At 28.0% G+C, this 18,769-nt stretch overlaps 4 protein-coding genes across 7 annotated transcripts; 2 read left to right on the forward strand and 2 right to left on the reverse strand.

The window, feature by feature from the left end:
- Positions 1-1,531: 1,531 nt before the first annotated feature.
- Positions 1,532-3,149, forward strand: LOC126841799 (uncharacterized). Its single transcript, XM_050578460.1, has 2 exons — positions 1,532-1,671; positions 2,378-3,149. Exons 1-2 carry the CDS (start codon positions 1,543-1,545, stop codon positions 2,969-2,971), a joined length of 723 nt encoding a protein of 240 aa, XP_050434417.1. The 5' UTR covers positions 1,532-1,542; the 3' UTR covers positions 2,972-3,149.
- A 924-nt stretch (positions 3,150-4,073) lies between these two features.
- Positions 4,074-6,314, reverse strand: LOC126840848 (tRNA (uracil-5-)-methyltransferase homolog B-like). The gene is made up of 8 exons (XM_050576823.1): positions 6,130-6,314; positions 5,646-5,876; positions 5,423-5,593; positions 5,112-5,344; positions 4,811-5,022; positions 4,608-4,750; positions 4,455-4,533; positions 4,074-4,386 (listed from the first exon to the last, which is right to left on the reverse strand). The coding sequence occupies exons 1-8, from the start codon at positions 6,190-6,192 to the stop codon at positions 4,172-4,174; spliced, it is 1,347 nt and encodes a 448-aa protein (XP_050432780.1). The 5' UTR covers positions 6,193-6,314; the 3' UTR covers positions 4,074-4,171.
- A 2,815-nt stretch (positions 6,315-9,129) lies between these two features.
- LOC126840853 (E3 ubiquitin-protein ligase RNF185-like) lies at positions 9,130-11,397 on the reverse strand. Of its 4 annotated transcripts, none has more exons than XM_050576851.1 (6): positions 11,236-11,397; positions 10,813-11,004; positions 10,413-10,544; positions 9,952-10,006; positions 9,778-9,889; positions 9,130-9,714 (listed from the first exon to the last, which is right to left on the reverse strand). In XM_050576851.1, the coding sequence occupies exons 2-6, from the start codon at positions 10,965-10,967 to the stop codon at positions 9,620-9,622; spliced, it is 549 nt and encodes a 182-aa protein (XP_050432808.1). In that variant the 5' UTR covers positions 10,968-11,004; positions 11,236-11,397; the 3' UTR covers positions 9,130-9,619. The 4 variants fall into 4 exon arrangements, with proteins under 4 accessions (XP_050432808.1, XP_050432813.1, XP_050432800.1 ...); XM_050576856.1 differs by lacking the exon at positions 11,236-11,397 and adding an exon at positions 11,065-11,226; XM_050576843.1 differs by lacking the exon at positions 11,236-11,397 and adding an exon at positions 11,065-11,225 and having other exon boundaries at positions 10,813-10,973.
- A 148-nt stretch (positions 11,398-11,545) lies between these two features.
- On the forward strand, positions 11,546-16,700 carry LOC126840843 (pre-mRNA-processing factor 19). The gene is made up of 10 exons (XM_050576811.1): positions 11,546-11,738; positions 11,800-11,836; positions 12,500-12,649; positions 14,046-14,347; positions 14,422-14,616; positions 14,695-14,880; positions 14,957-15,160; positions 15,246-15,384; positions 15,932-16,136; positions 16,265-16,700. The coding sequence occupies exons 2-10, from the start codon at positions 11,818-11,820 to the stop codon at positions 16,404-16,406; spliced, it is 1,542 nt and encodes a 513-aa protein (XP_050432768.1). The 5' UTR covers positions 11,546-11,738; positions 11,800-11,817; the 3' UTR covers positions 16,407-16,700.
- Positions 16,701-18,769: the final 2,069 nt, after the last annotated feature.

Raw genomic sequence — 18,769 nt, forward strand, 5'->3', positions numbered from 1 at the left:
CTATACTTTCAGCAGATTGTTCTTAATAATATAGCTATCTTAAATTTTAAAAAGTTAACCAGTTAATTGCAGTAAAGAAATATGGTGTTTTTAGTGCAAATATACGTAAATTAAACTTTACGCTGAAGACAACGACTATGTTTAGATTTTAACCGTCTGACTTCCATGCAAAAAAAATTCTTAGTGCGCTCCTGATTGACAATATGTTATGGGGCTTTGGCTCCACACCCACCATTTCAAATCCCATCCCTATGTTCATGTAATGGAGAGGCCAGATTCAACAAAATACCGAAATTGCTGTCTTATGCACAAGGCCGATTTTGAGAGGGCTCATATAATATTTTTACATAAATACAATTGTTTCATTTATTTACATAATTTAGCCCTGTATTATTATACCTATATATTTTTTAGCCATTATTGTTTTTTAGTACTTTGGTATTATTTTATGAGTAATCTTATTAACACTATTGTTATTGACTCGTTAATATAATCTATAACCAAATGATATACATGGTAAGACATTTTTGTAATTTTTTTAAATTTACTCAGTAGTTTTTTTCATACTCCTAGTTTTTTCTTACTTTTTTTAAGTTTGTCATGTACCTACAACGTAAAAAGTTGAAAAAACACAATTTTCGCGTAAATGCTCAAAATAGTATAACAGACGTTTTAAGTTCTCCTTAATGAAATATATCGACGAGCATATAATATACAACAAGTTTTCCTGTAAAAGAAGTGGAAAAGGTAAACTTATTTAAAAACTTAAAATTTATTCATTTTTATAAAAAAAAATAATTTAAAAATCAATCGAAACGTAAGTTGGAAAACAATATAAATAAACCAAACAAATATATATATTAAAAACTAAAATTTCATTAATTTTTTCGACCAGCTGACAAAATAATGTTGAATACGATCAAACATTAGATTTTAGTTAAATATTTTTTTTTTTTTTTTAAGTATCAAAATATTTCAGTAATTTCACAACAATCCAACGAAGTAATGTTAAAATTTTTCAAAAAGTAGATTCAAAAAAAATGAAAATTATTATATAAGAAATGTTTTTATTCTAGTGTTTTGACTCGCGATATATATATTTTTTTTAATTGAAAATATAATATTTCACCACTATTTTTTTTTAAATGTCATAAGCTTAATTAATTGGCAATTGCCATTTGAGTGATTTACTAAAACGTAAAACCCATGGTAATAATTTTACTAATTACTGAATGTGTTTTGTACTTTATTTTTCTAAATAACAAAATTATAAAATGGGAAATTCGTGACAAAATTATTTAAAACCATGTGCAGGTGACCAATTAGTGTTATTATTTTGCATTGATATTTACCATACCTAACAGACAACTTTTGGTGTTTTATTGTTTTTTTGTTTTTACGATATTTTTGTACTTTTATTTTACTTACTAATTCGTAGTAAATAACATATTATCTACCTATTAAAAAAATGCTAAAATTACCAGATGTTATAGACATTGTTCATACATACAAATATGTTTCTCTTTCGACATTATAATAGAAATGTGTTATGCAATTAAGTATAAAAATAAAAAAAATGTCAACTATCCATGCAGAATATTTTCATTCCAATTAAAGATGATGTCTTACGTCAACGTTTCGGTATTATTGCTGGTCGCGTGCTTCTCACAGGTAACTATTAAATTATTTAAAATTGTTATAAACAGTTGATTTATGTTGACTTTAACCAGGTCATATCTGTAACAACTGTGATTAAGTCGATTTCAGCGATTTTACAGGGGAGCGTTTTTAAACTTGAAAGAAACCACTTGAGTACCTCTTAAGTATTTATCAATATAAGAGAATCCTAAAAAGTCAAATGTTTTAAATTAAATCCTGATTTATGGCATCTGGTCAAAGTTGAAAATCGCTCTCCTGTAAAATCACTGAAATCGACTCACACACTTATTCACAGTTGTTACAGATATAGTCTATAGATGTTTGGTTATTTTTTGGACAGTTACCAGCACAGATTAGATAAAATGTTAAAAACGTGCCGTATTTAAAAGTTCAACAGCGTGTCAAATTTTAATGTGTTTTCTCGATTTCGACTAATAAAACTGCTAGTACCTTTGTACATAATAAACATTTAAGCTGCGTTTAATTAGTTTTCTCGACGTACCTAATACCTACTATGTAATATGTATGTTTAAATCATTTTCATACATTTTTTCAATTATATTTTCTTTGACAAAATCTGATACCAAATTTGGATTTCGCAAAAACAATCCGGGAAAAATTGGTTGATACATTTTGGCGTTTATTAAAAAAAAAAAAAAACAAAGTAAATTTTTTTTGAGCAGTGTTATACAATTTAATAGGATTTCATTGGTTTTAGAATGCACTTGCTGAGGCCGACGGAGAATTTAAATCGATCGTTTATCCTAAATCAGCTGCTCTCGGAGATATGTTCTGGGACACAATGGAAGAGATAAACCAGACAGAACCCGGTCAGTTGTTGATCAGAGACTTGCGTAATGGTATCGAAGATCTAATGAACAATCCCACGTATTGGAATATCTGCAAACGTAGTGCAGAATTGATCCGTCACGCGACAAACGACCCGAAAACAGCCAACGAAATTGTGGCGGTCGTTAAAGGGCTGGCTGACATACTAGAAAATCAGCAGATCATGGAAAGAGTATTGGAGATCATTGGCTTTTTGATCAATCAAGTTTCAGTCTTGGAGTCAGCGGATATGGTAACCGATATGCTCAACATGTTGGCCGACACCATCGAGAACGGTAACGCCGACTTTATGGTCAAAAAGTTAAGCGAAATAGCCGAACAGACCCACTTAAACCCGCAATCCGTGGTACAAGGATTCAACAAACTTAGGTCCACCATGAGCAAGACGGCTAACAAGAAAATGACCGGCAGAGAAGCTGACAGCATTGTGAAGATGGCCAGCGTCTTCAACCGGAGACATTAACAATGTATAATATAATAATAATTAATGATTTATGTTATAACTTATAATATAGCTAATAAATTCTTGTCTTTTAATACTATAAGCAGATTTGCAAAAATAAATGTGTCACCTGTCTAGAATAAAGTAAAACATATATTCAATTATAATTCGTAACAATAAACCACATGATACATTTTGATCATATGCGTACCTAAATATTTCATATTCAATTAAAAAACTATCACAGAAAGGTAGGGGTAGAATGGAGATGGATCACTAGAAAGTAGCATATATTGGGATCGGGTGAGCACAGGTTTTCAGGAATTATTATTACTGAAAGTGGTAAAATCACTTTCAAATAATCTCAGCAATGCGAATCTTTAGCTGGGAGGAATTATATTATATTATAAATATTAATAAACCATAATGTGTTTAAAATTATGTTTTTAGTATTAGAGTGAATACGATTAGGGTTGGTCGCCTGGCTATAATAATTTGTCACCGTTGTTACCCATAAATAATAGTTAAAACAACATAATGAAAAAATGTTTTAGATACCTGTCGAATGTTGATTCATTCGCAATAAAAATTAATGGCTCAATTTCCACCAATGATTAGCCTTAATAAATATGATAGTTAACACGTTAAAATAAAGGTCAACATTTTATATTTTACTATTAATCTATACGGTGCAACAAAATGATATGTCTTAAAAATTTAATATATGTAAAACTATTAAAAGCTAGTCTGAATACAATTCTTTTTAAAACTTGTTTTAATTTTATTCACGTTATATTTTAAAGGAATTATTACACTAATTTTCCACTGCATAAATTTATGTTAAATTATTTTCGACATTTCTGCAATGGGTTTTTCTCTTAAAAATATAAATTTTAAATATTCTGTATTGTACATGACTTTCAGCTTAAACGGCACATTAATAAGAGTCACTGCCTTTGAGGATGAGGTTATTTCCTAACATATTCACTAATTCTAGGGCAGTTTGTTAGTCCATTCGTTCGATTTTTCACCCAGTAAGCTGAGCTGTTAGTTGTATCAATAAGCACTACACACTATTGTCTTATCTCATAGGCTACTTGTCATAAAGTCAAGAATACATACATAAAATCATCAAACTTTTGTTTATTTATATCTATTAATAAACAAACGCAATAACTACTTTAACAAAATACAGGACAGCTCAAGATTAATGAATTATTGTTATCGTCTAAATAAAAACATCAATTCACAGTGATGTGTATGAGGAAACATATCAACAGGTTTGATCGATTCTAAAACAAACGGAGTAGTTGTTTTATCTCGTACAGCTAATTCAACAAGATTTTTCATGGTAACTGGACTATCAGCTTTACAAGATACATACACAAGATTATTAATTAAACAATTTTTTCTTATAGCTTTGATTACTCTTGGATCTACAAATAATATTAAAACTTTATAAAACACAAAACAATTAAAATAGGTTTTTAAATAGAAAACTTACGAACTCCAGCTCGACCAGGATTCAAAACTGTACATAGATCACTAGTCATATGTAACTCTTTAAAAATATAATTCATCACCTAAATTCATGATTTGAATACTTAATATTTTATTCTTAAGTAACTGTGTTAACTAACAAATTATATTTACTAACTAATTCAACTTTGCCATCGATGAAATCACAATTGGTAATACTGTTAATTTTAGCATTTTCCTTTGCATCACCAACAGCTTGAGTTACAGATTCTATACCTATGCACGACTGCACATATTTGTTTCCAATAATGCTTATAGTACCTTTCCATATAAATCATTTTTAGTATATAATAAATTTAAGTTAAAAGAAAGAAAAAATACCTGTTCCAGAACATAAATCAAGCAGTGTGCAGTTTTTAGTTGGTTTCAACAATTTAAATAGCTCCTCATATAAGACTTCAGCACCTAATGTGTTTATTTGAAAAAAAGAATCCGGCGATAATCTGAATTTATAACCACATAGGTTTTCGTAAATATATTTTTCACCATATACATGAATGAACGTAGAATCTTTAGAACTTCTTGTATGTAAGCTAATTAAACAAATGTTGAAAAAAAAAAAAAAAATTAATTTTCATATAAATTTTTTAACAATGATATTGTTTATTTTATTTATTCATACCTTGGATGATAGTATAATGAATTAATGTGACAGTTGTTATCACTTAAATATGTAGCAAGTTCTTGTTGTTCAGTTAACATATCTTCATTAGCATATCCTCTAGGATTAGCAAAAACTATGCACATAATGTCTCCTTTTAAATTACTTCGTACAACAATTCCTCGCCAAAAACCACCATCTAAATGATCATAACTTGCTGGCAAATTAGATCCTCTGACAAATTCTTGAAAAATCTTACAGATAACATAAATGTTATTCAATAATTGAATGTTACAAATATTTTTGAATATTATTTACAACTAAGTAGTTACTTGAGCAATATGTCTGTGAGATTGTTTCATATTCATTAAATTATTAGGTGGAACACAACAAATATTTCCCATAGATGGGCTACCCACAAAGAATCCAAGAGTTTTAGGATTTCCATCAACACCAGGGCGAAAATTATATTCATCCTTATTTCGGTATTCATTTATCTGTGGCTATTAATTTAAAAAAATAAGTTTTGTTTTTAACTAAAATTTAAAGATTTACCGAAGGTGAAATGGAATAAACTGTAGGTAAAACTATCGGTGTTTTAGCATTGTGTAGTCTGGTTCGAAATTCTTTAGATATTTTGTGAGACCATCGTTGTTTTAGTTGCAGTTGGTTTTGATATGGCATGGAGCTTAATGGTGTCACAACTTTTTCTAGCATTTGAAACTGTGTTTCAGCTGTTACATCTAGTATAGGATTGTTTTTGACATCACTAGATACAACTGAACTCTAAAAAAATAATTTAAAACATATTTTATCTCACATAACTACCAGGCGTTATGAGGAAATGACAGTTAATCTCAACATGCTTGGTGAATTATCCGTATCACATTAACTAACCCTATCTCAAATATACTCCAATATAATATTGTGCACATTACTGAAGACTACAATGTTGACTAGCAATTGTAATCACATGGTATTATTAAATTCACAACACAAGATATACTTATTCAATTTATAATAATTGTTCATAAGATACCTTTTTACGAGTTTTCATCCATTGTTTATTGATAGAAAACGATATATTTAAAGAACGCTTCATTATTTAAATACCTACAATAAGGATTTTGTAAATATAAACTTAGTAAAAGCGTAAAGACGTTGACTAGAGGAATAATTCAAATGCAGATTAAAATTTTAAGTGTGGTGAATCCAATTGTAGTTTTGACATTTGAATTATGTTTTTTGTTATTGTATAACCGATAACGTGAGATTAAATATACCTCATGGCTCATATCACGAACATTTTTAGATGATAACAAAAAGTAAAAATACTGATAAGAGCTAAATATGATAAGAAGAAATATCTTTAATTGTAACATCAGCCATGGCCCCATGACAAAGTAAACAGGTATGTCACCAACTTTTGAGTAACTGAGAAATAGCCGCTGGTTTTTCGGGTGGCCATGGATTTTATACGGGAGAACACCAGCAAACAACAAAATATAGTAAAAATTGATAACATTTGTTACTGACATATCTTTTATTTTGTAACATCTATGGCACCAAGATAAATAATTTAAGTCAAGGTGGATTGATAATTCATATTATGTAATATGATAAGGATTTTTAAGACCAGCGACCACAGGATATATTAAATCATTGATTAAATTTAGTATATTTTGTGATTTAAGAATATATGGTTGCCTAACTTCTTGTGAGAGTTCCAAGCATCCTTTTTTTAAGATTTAACGTGTTTATGTTGAAATGTACAAAATCTGCAAAAATTACAGTTTTTCGTCAATTAAAAAACAACAATAGCCCCGAATTTTTTCTTCGTTTAATATGTTATGAATATGAGTTCTAACTCCTGACAAATTTTCTAGAACACAAGGTCTTAAAATTACGGCTAAAAAATATAAAAAATTTGCATCCCCCTTAATAGGAGGGAGGGAAATGGGTATAATTTAAATTTGAGATAATTTGACTTATAGGGACATATTAAATACATTTTCGAAATTATAGCTAGTTTAAGTTGAAAATTTTAAACAAATTTGTATAGGTAGGTATTTTTGTTTTTCCAAATTTTAAGGGTGAAGAAGTGAATTTTTCAACTTTTACCACTTCATTGCAGGTGGCTTTTTCACACCTGTGCTCGGTTAGGCTTCTTATCTAGTATCGAAGTTGAATGACTAATCTATGGCTTTAAAAAATAAATTAGTACTCATTCTTTTTAGTTACTACGTTCTATATTTCCCTCTGGCTTTGTAATTAAATATTCATTTTTTTGCTAATAAACCCGTTATATCATCAACAACAACAGCTTTAATAATGGCCTTTTACTAAATGTCTGAATAGAATTTTAAGGATACGGTTGTGCAGCATAACCGTATGCTATAAGAAACAGGAGAAACCAAAGAAGTTGGTCTACAAGTTAGATATCAGTCAAAATCGGTTTCCAAGTAGAACATCTAAATATGTTTTTTTTCTATTGAATTATTAACTTTTAAAGCAAAAACCAGGATATATCCACATAAACATGGGACTTTAATAATTGTATCCAAATTAATAAAGTATATATTTGTATATGAATAAATTACAATATACATAATATTACTTCAGTTGTTTGCAAAATTGTATTTATTTATTTCGTCTGTAATACAATACAAGGTCATTGTTTTAAAAAAATGTACATGTATATTGTATTACTAATTAATTTATTGTTACATCACAAATCATAAATTCAGACTTTGCTCAAATCAGACGATATGTTTAATATATTAAAATAGGGTATACAATTCTGTTCAGTCCTCCTCACATTAAAATTAGGCATTAGTTAGTAATACAATATACATGCGCATTTTTTTTAAAACAATGACCTTGTATTGTATTGTATTGCAGACGAAATGAATAATTAAAATAATATTATGTATACTGTAATTTATATTTTTCTTCAAACGCCTTGATAAACTAATTGTATACCTAATGAAATGTATATGTACAGGGTGATTACAAAAGAATAAGTCGGTTTCAAATATCTGTATTTTGTAAACGGTACAAGCTACAGAGCTGCGCGACCTCTTAAAATACCTCAATGTTTTTTTTAAATAAAAAAAATCATAAATGTCCAATGTGTCTTCCTTGGGTAACTCGAACAATGTCAAGTCGGTATTCAAATTCCTCCCACACTGTGGAGCATGTCAGTAGTTACTGCCAAAGTTATGCTTGCCTTCAAATCTTCAATACTTGTCCCTTGACGTATCCCCACAAAAAAATCACATGTTGTGATGTCAGGTGACCTCGGAGGCCATAAATGAAGGGCGAGATCTTCTTTTAAAAAAAAACTTGATGTTATTTTAAGAGGTCGCACAGCTCTGTAGCTTGTACAGTTTAGAAAACACAGATATTTGAAACCTACTTATTATTTTGTATCATCCTGTATATATAATCATAATTAATATGCAGCGAAAATATCGAAATAAATAATTTTATAATTCCCAAAAGGATTCAAAAATTTGCATTTATATTTTCTCATACAATAGTAATTTCATAATACAAATTTTGGAAATGCACATGTAATTTAATTGGTATTTACTGCATTAACGAAAATATAATATCTTCATATTAGTGTAACATTACTCAATAATTTGTTTAAATCATTCAACATTAAATTGATAGTTGATTAAGTATTCTATTTTATATGAAATGTGTTTTAAAAATAATAAAGAATTAAATATAAAATAGTATAAAGTAGAATAGCATTAGGTAGTGTGATAAAAAAATGTAGTTAAAATAAACCACAAAACCAGAAAACCTCAATTGTGGTAATAGATTATTATATTATATAGTAGTATGTATTAATGAATAACGTATTAGACAAAAAAAAATAATTTAAAAAAAACATGTTTGAACAGGGTTCTCAACAGGGAGTGAGAAGTGAATAATAAAACAATATAGGTAGTAAATGTCTAAATAAAATAATAAAAATAATTTAACAAACAACATAGTTGTGAAGAACGATAAAAACTTTAATTTATGAAATACAAGACCAACAATATACAGTATAGATAAAGTAGTAATAAAATAACCATTAACATAAAAAACATGTAGTGTACTTAAATAGAATATATTTGTAATTGTAGTAATATTATAGTAAAATAATTATTAAGAATTTTTTCTCCAACATCCACAAAACAAAATTAAAACCTACTAAATTCTTCTTTGAAGAATAATCAAGGCGACTACTAATTTATTTGGCATCATTGCATTTGAAGTCATACTATTAACTGATATTATTATTTCTTTTAATCAATACTCAATATTACTATAAACATGTACTAAAGTAATCACAGCTATGAGTTTTAACTAAGTACCAAATAATGATGATGTTTAAAAAATTTTCTGTAAACAAAACTACTAGTTTACAAAATTTAGTTTATATTTAAAATTTTTAAATATCGCCATGAATAAATCTGTATTTTAGTTTAAAATGATAATATACAATATATTAGTGAAAGGTAGTTATAATCTCATGCCAATAACAGCCAAACTATAAATATTACTGCAATCCATAAGAACAGCTTAGACAAGTAATGATCATCTTGTTGTAGTTGGCCTCCTGGAACTTCAAATTATTAACAAATTATATGAGATCACATTTATAAGTTATAATTCTTAGTATACTTACCTCCATGAGGACGATCTGAGAGGTTAAAAGATGTTAAAAAGCCAAATGGAAAAGCTCCAATTCCAAATGATAAATGAAATCCACCATCTCCAAAATTAAATCCAGGGAAACCCTTAAATATAGATAACGGTTTAAAAAGTTGTAAAAACATAATATTTTATTTAAAAAACTTACTGTAGTAGCATCTGGTTCAGTTCTTTGACCAGCAGGCCTCGGCGGAACTTTGTTTCTGAACAGAAAAAAAATGAAAACAATTTTTAATTTTAATTGCAACACTCAATAAATACATTGAATACACAAGTGCGAGTTGGTATAATGTGATGAAACGAGATCTCGTATTTTGTTACTTGTTTAGATATTACAACTTAAAATATTTTACATTAAAGACTGTTCTAAAATTGATATCAAAGCATATTTTGTTATAGCATTAAAAATATTCTAGACTAAAACATATTTTTTAATATAAAAATAAAAAATGTTAGTTTATGTTTTAATGAAAACAATTTTTTAACTATGTTTATTTATTAAGTTGTGTTGTTAGGTCAATATTTGGAAGCCCATGTCTCCTGCTAAGTAAAGTAATAGTAAAAATAAACTTATCAATAATCTAGTTAATAAGTAAAAAAATATTTTACCTAGGATCTTCTTGTTTTGTATTTCCACGGCCATAAATCGGTATAACTTTATCTTTACTAATAACGGCTTTACAAACAGGACATACTTGACGACTAGATCTAGTTTCTAACCATTGATGTAAACAAGGCCAGCTAAAATATTTTAGACATTTTAAATTGTCATTTATTTTTACAAATCAGCGATTATAAAATATACAGATAAACAATCCTAAGCACAAAAAATGCGACCAATGCAAGGTAGGGCGTAGGCTTCCTACCATCAAGATTGGTACCCTATAAAGTATAAATTACATATCAGCCACCGCTTTTCTGCATAGAAATGCTTATCGATATGTTTTAAAATCAATGTTGTACTTGAGTTAATATAACTAAAATAACAAGTTATTATAATAATACTCACCAAAATAAATGACCGCAAACACTGACCACTGCATCTTTAGCATTGTCCAAACATATGTTGCACTCAAACATGTTATTTTGTTCATCTTTGTTGTCGGTATCCTTATTGTCAGTATTTTTCCTGGATGAATCTGATTCATTACTAGTAGTTGCCATAATGTTCTGTGGATAGATAACCCAATGCTATCAAGTACTGGGTGGGTATGTTTTTTTGTAGTTAAACAAATTATATTTTAGGAAATATTGAACATACATGTAATTTAAAGTTAGGTTTTTAACACTACTTATGGTAAAGAAGTACGACTGACGTACTTATTAGCTTAGATTATCTCTTAATAACCCAAACGCTACATATTAATCAATAGCAAATGACGGAATGTTTTTTACAACTTGTGATTAGAAATGAATAACACAAAAAAATTACTTTTTGTTCGGAATGTTTGCCCGGCTTGTCTTATAAAATGGCCAATTTAAACATTTATTTTCGAAGAATAATGAATGTGGAACATAAAATTCTCTACTTTAATATTATATAATAAATCATTTTGTTATTATTCTTTGCTACTAATTCTGTAAAATTTTTAATGTTATCTGATTTCGATATGTTATCAATACGTTTCACCGATGTGTTACGTATAGTTTGATGTAGTCATCGATGACCCGCCTTAACTCTACTTTTTTCTAACATTAAGGTTATGTTGTGGTTGAAGCGTTCGGCCGACGAGAAATGAGAATATTGTTGTCACTTTACTCGTTTGTGTTTTGCATTACCTAATACTATTTACGAATTGTAATATTTTATTATCGAACAATTTGTTTTTTTTAAACTATTTAAGTTAAATATATTATACAATTGTGATTTTGTAAAGTAAAATACTATTGTCTAATATTATTTATTCCAAAGGACATTTGAACTACTATATTTCCGTAAATTACACCGTCGGTACTTCCATACTTAAAATTAACGAGTGTTTATATCATTTTGCAGGCTTTAGAAGACTAAACCATGTCGCTAATTTGTGCCAGTAAGTTACTAAAATATTAAACTCAAAGGTATTTTAAAAGCTAGTCTCAAATGAACCATTCAGCCTGATATTGCCTAGATAGATAAATTACCTAGCTTTACTTTAATACAACGTACAAGTTGAATTATTGTTATCAAACAATTTTTGTTCTATTTCTTAGGTTACGTCAAATGTTTTATTCTATCAACTATAATTCGAAAATGCATATTATAATTTAAATAGAGCTTGAAACTTTTTTTTATACACTTCTTAAATGTTTGAACTCTAAATATATGATAATAATTTTATTTGAACAATTTTTTTTAATCAAATTTATCCAGGGATCTAATATAATATTTTTAAAATTAATTTAGTAATCTAATAAGAAATATTAATAATAATAATGTTGTATATCTGACTTAAATGATAACCTTAACTAATTCCTGTCTGTTCTTTACTAAGCTTTCATCAACTATTTTTCTTAGTATTATGTATTATACAAATTAATTATTAATTGTGTACTGTATGAAATGATTTATTTGAGTAAATAATGAATAATTATTGAAGATTTGAGTAATCCAAATCAATATAATTTATACCACATCTGACATTTTATCAATTAATGTTATTTGCATTTTAGATATTCATATTTGAGTATTTTTATTTAAAAATTTAAATTTTTAGTTTCCAATGAAGTCCCTGAACATCCAGTTGTTTCACCTGTGTCGGGTTCAGTTTTTGAAAGAAGACTGATCGAAAAATACATTAAAGAAAATAATACTGACCCAGTAAATGGAGAAGAATTAACTGTAGAACAATTAGTGGATATTAAAAGTAAGTATGGTATTTTTATATGTAAAAGATAACCCTGATTCTCGATTACAGTTTAAAACTCGTAGTTTCTTAAAAATAAAAAAAATAATAATTATACTAATATTATTATTTTTATTAGACTAATATTATTCTAATAAAAATAAAAATTAATAAAATGTTAAAAAAAATCAAAATAAGGATTATTTTCCAGACTCATCTTTTTTTTGTAGGAATTAAAATAAATAATGCCCATTTTATATAATAATTAACCTAGCGTTTTAAGGTGTAATTCCCTAGAATGAGACTGGTGTCGTGCACCTGTGTGTCGGACCAGGAGCGATCAGAATTTCGGCCGTGTGAATATTGCTTTAGCTATGACTAAATAAAATTGATTTTTAATATCACCACAGCAGCGTGCCACTGCCACGCACGGCTATAGCAGTGTAGTAATAACCACTCCAGAAGGTGTCAAGACGCAAATGTGTGTGCGTTCATTTGAGTTTTAGTGTTTCTAGAAAAATAAATATGTGTCTACTCTAAACTTAGTAGATATAAAAAATTCACATGAAAATTACAAACCATGGTTTTTTTTTTAATAATTTAGACCCGTAGAAATTATTTAAAAATTTTTTTTTTTATATGAACAGTTCTAATTGTAGTGTGTATTTTTAAAGATAAAAACCTTATCGACCTACTAAGATGAAAAAAACAACAAAATTAATAATATTTAAAAAACAAAAGTTGGTTAATAGTAAGAAAAACAATTTTTATTCAATCTTATGAAATGAATTCTTTTATGATATTTAGTATGTAAATTAATTGATCACAGCTGAGTCTGAAAAACTCCCTAAATTTAGTTAAATCTTTGTATAAATATTTTTCTATTAAAAAAAAAAATCCTTCCTAAATTCTTTTTTGGAATAATTTGTGGGTTGAATTTTTATTTTTAACGTTGGTTAATAGGTTTTTTTTAACCATTTAAGGTTAAATTGTTTTTAATTAATTGTTCCTCTTCCTTGATTTTGTCCTAAAGAAGAGACTTATTTTTTATTTTGGGACATTAATGCAAAATTAAAGGAAAATTCAAAACGTGAAAAACTTTTTAATAAATAAGTATAGTTTAAATAGTTTAAATAATAAGTACGGTGTTCAATTGAAATAAACAACCTTTACAAAAGGGTTGAAAAACTGAAATAGTAAAATTTACATGATCATCATGCGACCACTTTCTACATGTAGTTTAATAATCCAAATAAAGCTGTGCAGCCAAGTTTTGATTGCACCATATTCAACACAGATTGCGTGGCACCAGTTCTAGGAAATCACACTTTTAGACAGCTCGCCCATTCTGATAATAAAAATTTAGAGTACACTTTTTATTTATATGTGTCTTTTTTATTTATAATTTAAATTATAGCTGCTCCAATTGTAAAACCAAAACCTGTAACTGGTACTAGTATACCGGCTATACTAAAGATGTTGCAAGACGAATGGGACGCAGTGATGTTACATGCATTTACACAAAGACAGCAACTTCAAACAGCTAGACAGGAATTAAGTCATGCTTTGTATCAGCATGACGCTGCATGTCGTGTGATAGGACGTTTGACTAAGGAAGTAACAGCTGCTCGTGAGGCTTTGGCTACACTCAAACCTCAAGCAGGCATATCTGTTAATGACACGGCTGCAAATGCTGGACCAACTACTATACCCCAACCTGTAAGTGACAGTTTATTTGGTTTAAACGATATTATACATGATTTTAATAATTAACTTAATTAAATGATTTATAGGCTATCGCCATGGAAGCTGCTGGAGTACCTAATCAACCAACTGAAGAAGCGGGCATAACTGATGAAATAATTAAGAAATTGCAAGACAAGGCTACAGTTTTGACACAAGAAAGGAAGAAACGTGGCCGTACAGTACCCGAAGACTTAATGGATCAGGAATCATTGAAAGCATTCAAAACATTGGCATCACATCCAGTAAAGAAATACAAAAAATAATACATTTTAATCTAGTAAAAACGATTTATTATTGATGACAATAATGTAATTTTTTAGGGTCTTCATAGTGCTAGCGTACCAGGAATATTGTCGTTGGACATTCACAGTGAAGATACTAGCAAAATTTTGACAGGAGGAAATGATAAAAACGCAACAGTTTTTAATAAAGATACTGAACAAATTGTTGCAGTTTTAAAAGGACATACCAAGAAAGTTACTAGAGTTATTTATCATCCGAATGAAGTAAATAAAAAAGATTACCTAAGCAATATTTGTAATACTTGTCAGCTATATTTACAAAACTATATTTAAAATTTAGGATGTTGTCATAACCGGCTCACCAGATACAACTATACGAGTATGGAATGTTGGTGCTGCTAATCCTCTATCTCAAATAATTAGAGCTCATGAAGGTTCAGTGACGGGTGTATCGTTGCACCCAACTGGTGACTACATCTTGTCAACTTCTGCTGATCAAAATTGGGCATTCTCTGACATACGCACTGGAAAATTATTGACTAAGGTACTAACTTTTTCCAACTATAATCTCAATTAATAAAGTTGTATTAACTATGTTTCTTTTAACTCTGTTCTTATATATTTATTAGGTATCAAGTCAAACGTCAAATAACACTTTAACTACTGGACAATTCCATCCTGATGGTCTTATTTTTGGTACGGGTACTTCAGATTCTCACGTTGTCATTTGGGATTTAAAAGAACAGTCAAATGTTGCAACTTTCTCAGGTATAATAAATTAAATAAGTATAATGAGAAGACTATTTTAATTATAAGGGAAAAAAATTGTTTTAAAATATTAAAAGTATTGACTCACAAATGGACGTTACTATTAACGTTTGACATTTATCTCGTAATTTAGTGTCTCAAGTTTAGAAAACCTCAGACTGTATAAAACAACAGTTTTGTGTCTTAAGTGTTAACATTTGGCTTTAATTTTGGTTTTAATTTTATATTTTAGTTTTTAAATTATATTTATCACAATAAGGGGATTGTTTGTTCATTTTAACAAAAATTGTACGCTATAGGGTGTTGATTTGGTGTATACATTTCCCTCACCTGCGGAAACGGAGGTGTCGGTGTCAGATTTTCAGTGTAAAGTCAAAAACACCAAAAACGGTACAACCTACACCTCCTCTACATTATTAGTGCATACATTATTTTTTTTAAAACAAACAAACCTATTATAGGTATAATAAGCTTAATTTAGAAGACAGATTAGCGTTTGACATCAGTACGATATGGACTAATAATGTTATTTTGTATTGAAATGTAGGTCACTCTGGACCTATTACTGCAATTTCCTTTTCTGAAAATGGTTACTACCTTGCCACATCGGCTGACGACAGTTGTGTAAAACTTTGGGATTTGAGAAAATTAAAGAACTTCAAGACACTTGTCATGGACGATGGATATGAAATAAAAGACTTGTGTTTCGACCAAAGTGGGACTTATCTCGGAGTTGCCGGAACTGATGTTCGGTGAGCAAGATTTAACATTATTGCTGATAACCTAACCTATTTCACTTAAACTAAATACTCATATTTTGTATAACAAATAATGACAAGTATTTTTCGTGTAACGTCACTAATATAGGTTTTATTTTTAGTGTTTACATGTGTAAGCAATGGCAAGAATTAAAAGTGTTCAACGACCATACCGCATTGGCTACTGGCATTAGGTTTGGAAAGAATTCACAGTTCATCGCATCAACTAGTATGGACAGAACTTTAAAGCTCTATGGTATATAAAATCACGTATAATACAAATTGACTTCGTTTAGAACTAAGGACTGTTAATATAATTTTTTTTTTTACTTTCATTATCACATAAGAATATTGTACTAATAATATATTACAATAAAATTGTAGCATAATTATGTTTTTCATTATTCTTTTTTTTTTTTGGATATTAGCTAAATTAAAAAAAAAAATTGAAGACATAATTTATTCTTAATTTCTTCGTCAAAGTGTTAGTACCAACTCTGTGTAATTATGGAAAGATCACATGTGTAATTATGTGTTAGTATGAATGGTATTTATTTGAATTATAATTATAATAATTAAATATATTTATGGTTTTATGTTTTTTTTTTTGTTTTTTTAAAGTTGCACTTTAAAGTTATTCTTCTAAAGTTCTATTGATGTAGGATTGTTGATGATTGTTGTTAAATTTTTTATGTTCATGTACTCATTTATCTTCATTACTTAAATAAGGTTATCAATATTATTTTAACATGTGAATATTATGAAAATTTTGATTACGGAACATAATTGATGAAAAAATAGACAAAATATGTATTGTTTACAATGTATACACTTTGTTAGGAATTTCCTAAAAAAAAAACATTTAAATTAGTTTGATATTTTATATTTCTAAAATATTATATTTGGTGATTTTTAATTGAAATTATTTATTTATTAAACTGGTTTATTTTAATAGGTTCTGTCTAAATAACTTGCTGTTAACCTCTTCCAATTTTCATTATTTTTGAGAAATATTAAGCTATGAATCAATCTAAACCTATTTTAAGAATCATAATTCATAACACTTCCAAGAATTTTCTTACCTTCTATAATCATCATACAAATAATATGGAACCTATCAAATCTGTTTGTAACGATTTTGTTTTTCTTTAATACTGTAAAATTAAAAGATTAGTCCTTAGCACGTTATTCGGACCAAATATTCAATTATTAAATGACACTTGAATCTCATTAAGGTGTTTACTTTGAGTAATAGGCTATGGCTATTGCATGGATATAAAAGTTCTGTTCAATTATTAAAAAATATTTTTTTTTTTTTTTAAAACTAGCCTTATTTGTAATTTAAATTCAAATATATTACTTTTTACCCTTAAATAAACTTTAAGGTATTATTTTGTTTAAAAAATGTTAACCTTTTAAAGATAACATTTGTTATTCTTTTAAACTTTATGCTTAATTAATGCATATTTTTGCTTCATGAGATTTAAAAAATAAAGTGAATTGTAACAGAAAAAAATCAAAATGGTTTTGGACATAGTTTGATTTCAATAACTTTAAAAAACAAAATGTTTGTTACTTACGAGATAATGGCGATCAAGTGGGACCGTAAATTTACTGCTGTAAGGTACTGCTCGCTTTTCTTTGTAATTGTATATAGCTCAGAATAAACCTGTACAGTAAGAAATTGGCTGAAATGAAATGATTATTATCGCCTAGTCTATATTAAGTAGTACTTAAGTGATACTAGTAATATTAAAGTATTTACAATATAGTTTAACTAAACATATTTTGAACAAATAGGTATCTCCCTAGAAACCAATAAAATATTGGTAATACAACAGTTATGTTATTACTTAAATAATTTTCTATTTTTATAGTATGTCAAAGTTTAATTAATTTGTGAACTTTAAACCATCCTATTGTTTTTTTAATATCTCTATAGCCAAATGATTGTATTAATTGTTTAAAAATAACTATGTACAATAACTTTTGAAAATGTTAAACACCGGCAGACAAATAGTGGTTGAAATTCAATACAGGTATTGTAAGTATTCTGAACTAATTAACCATTATTTATTAGAAGTATTGACATTAAACTTAACCTTGCAAGTTGCAATAAAATACTATAAGTTGTACTTATAGTATTTTATAGCCTTATAGACTTTTTCCATCCTAATAGGTTTTCTAATATAATATTATTTTATTCTGGTCTCATTAACAGATCCTAACCATATTTTAATTGAAATCGTGAATTTTTCATCAAGAGAAAATATTAAAGATACTTCTAAGATACTTCTTAAAGTTAATCTGAATTTTTTTTTTACATTTTAGACCAAAAAACACGACTACTGCAACCAAAAAGTGTTGACTAGTGACTACATAGGATGGTCTGATTTCAAATCTGTCAAGATATATGAGTTATTTGGCTATACTTTACTAGGTTCTGGTTGATTTTTTATTTTTTTATGTGAAAAAGATTGCGTTTTAATATTGGATGATTTTCAAATTTTATTTTTTCAATTACAAAAAAACCTTTTGACCTTTTGAAATGAAAATCGGTTTCTAACATAACCCAATAAAGAGGCCTACAAATTATTGGTTTTTTACAGAGTTGAAATTTGACTAGA

The sequence above is a fragment of the Adelges cooleyi genome, unplaced genomic scaffold, assembly GCF_023614345.1.
Source record: "Adelges cooleyi isolate 19-005CV unplaced genomic scaffold, UGA_ACOO_1.1 ACOO_flye_CR_arks_rails_tigmint_CR_PRNA_108, whole genome shotgun sequence".
In the NCBI taxonomy this organism is placed as follows: Eukaryota; Metazoa; Arthropoda; class Insecta; order Hemiptera; family Adelgidae; genus Adelges; species Adelges cooleyi.

What these genes read in the sequence shown, in the direction of transcription:
- LOC126841799 (XM_050578460.1), top strand. Translation starts at nt 1,543, where the DNA reads ATGTGTTATGCAATTAAGTATAAAAATAAAAAAAATGTCAACTATCCA. An exon ending in TGGTCGCGTGCTTCTCACAG is followed by an intron (nt 1,672 to 2,377) that starts GTAACTATTAAA and finishes CATTGGTTTTAG; the next exon opens with AATGCACTTGCTGAGGCCGA.
- LOC126840848 (XM_050576823.1), bottom strand. Translation starts at nt 6,192, where the DNA reads ATGAAGCGTTCTTTAAATATATCGTTTTCTATCAATAAACAATGGATG. An exon ending in TTTATTCCATTTCACCTTCG is followed by an intron (nt 5,594 to 5,645) that starts GTAAATCTTTAA and finishes TTAAATTAATAG; the next exon opens with CCACAGATAAATGAATACCG. An exon ending in TCGATGGCAAAGTTGAATTA is followed by an intron (nt 4,534 to 4,607) that starts GTTAGTAAATAT and finishes TCATGAATTTAG; the next exon opens with GTGATGAATTATATTTTTAA.
- LOC126840853 (XM_050576851.1), bottom strand. Translation starts at nt 10,967, where the DNA reads ATGGCAACTACTAGTAATGAATCAGATTCATCCAGGAAAAATACTGAC. An exon ending in GTTTGCGGTCATTTATTTTG is followed by an intron (nt 10,545 to 10,812) that starts GTGAGTATTATT and finishes AAAATATTTTAG; the next exon opens with CTGGCCTTGTTTACATCAAT. An exon ending in ACAAAACAAGAAGATCCTAG is followed by an intron (nt 10,007 to 10,412) that starts GTAAAATATTTT and finishes TTTTCTGTTCAG; the next exon opens with AAACAAAGTTCCGCCGAGGC.
- LOC126840843 (XM_050576811.1), top strand. An exon ending in CAACTACTATACCCCAACCT is followed by an intron (nt 14,348 to 14,421) that starts GTAAGTGACAGT and finishes AATGATTTATAG; the next exon opens with GCTATCGCCATGGAAGCTGC. An exon ending in AAATGTTGCAACTTTCTCAG is followed by an intron (nt 15,385 to 15,931) that starts GTATAATAAATT and finishes ATTGAAATGTAG; the next exon opens with GTCACTCTGGACCTATTACT.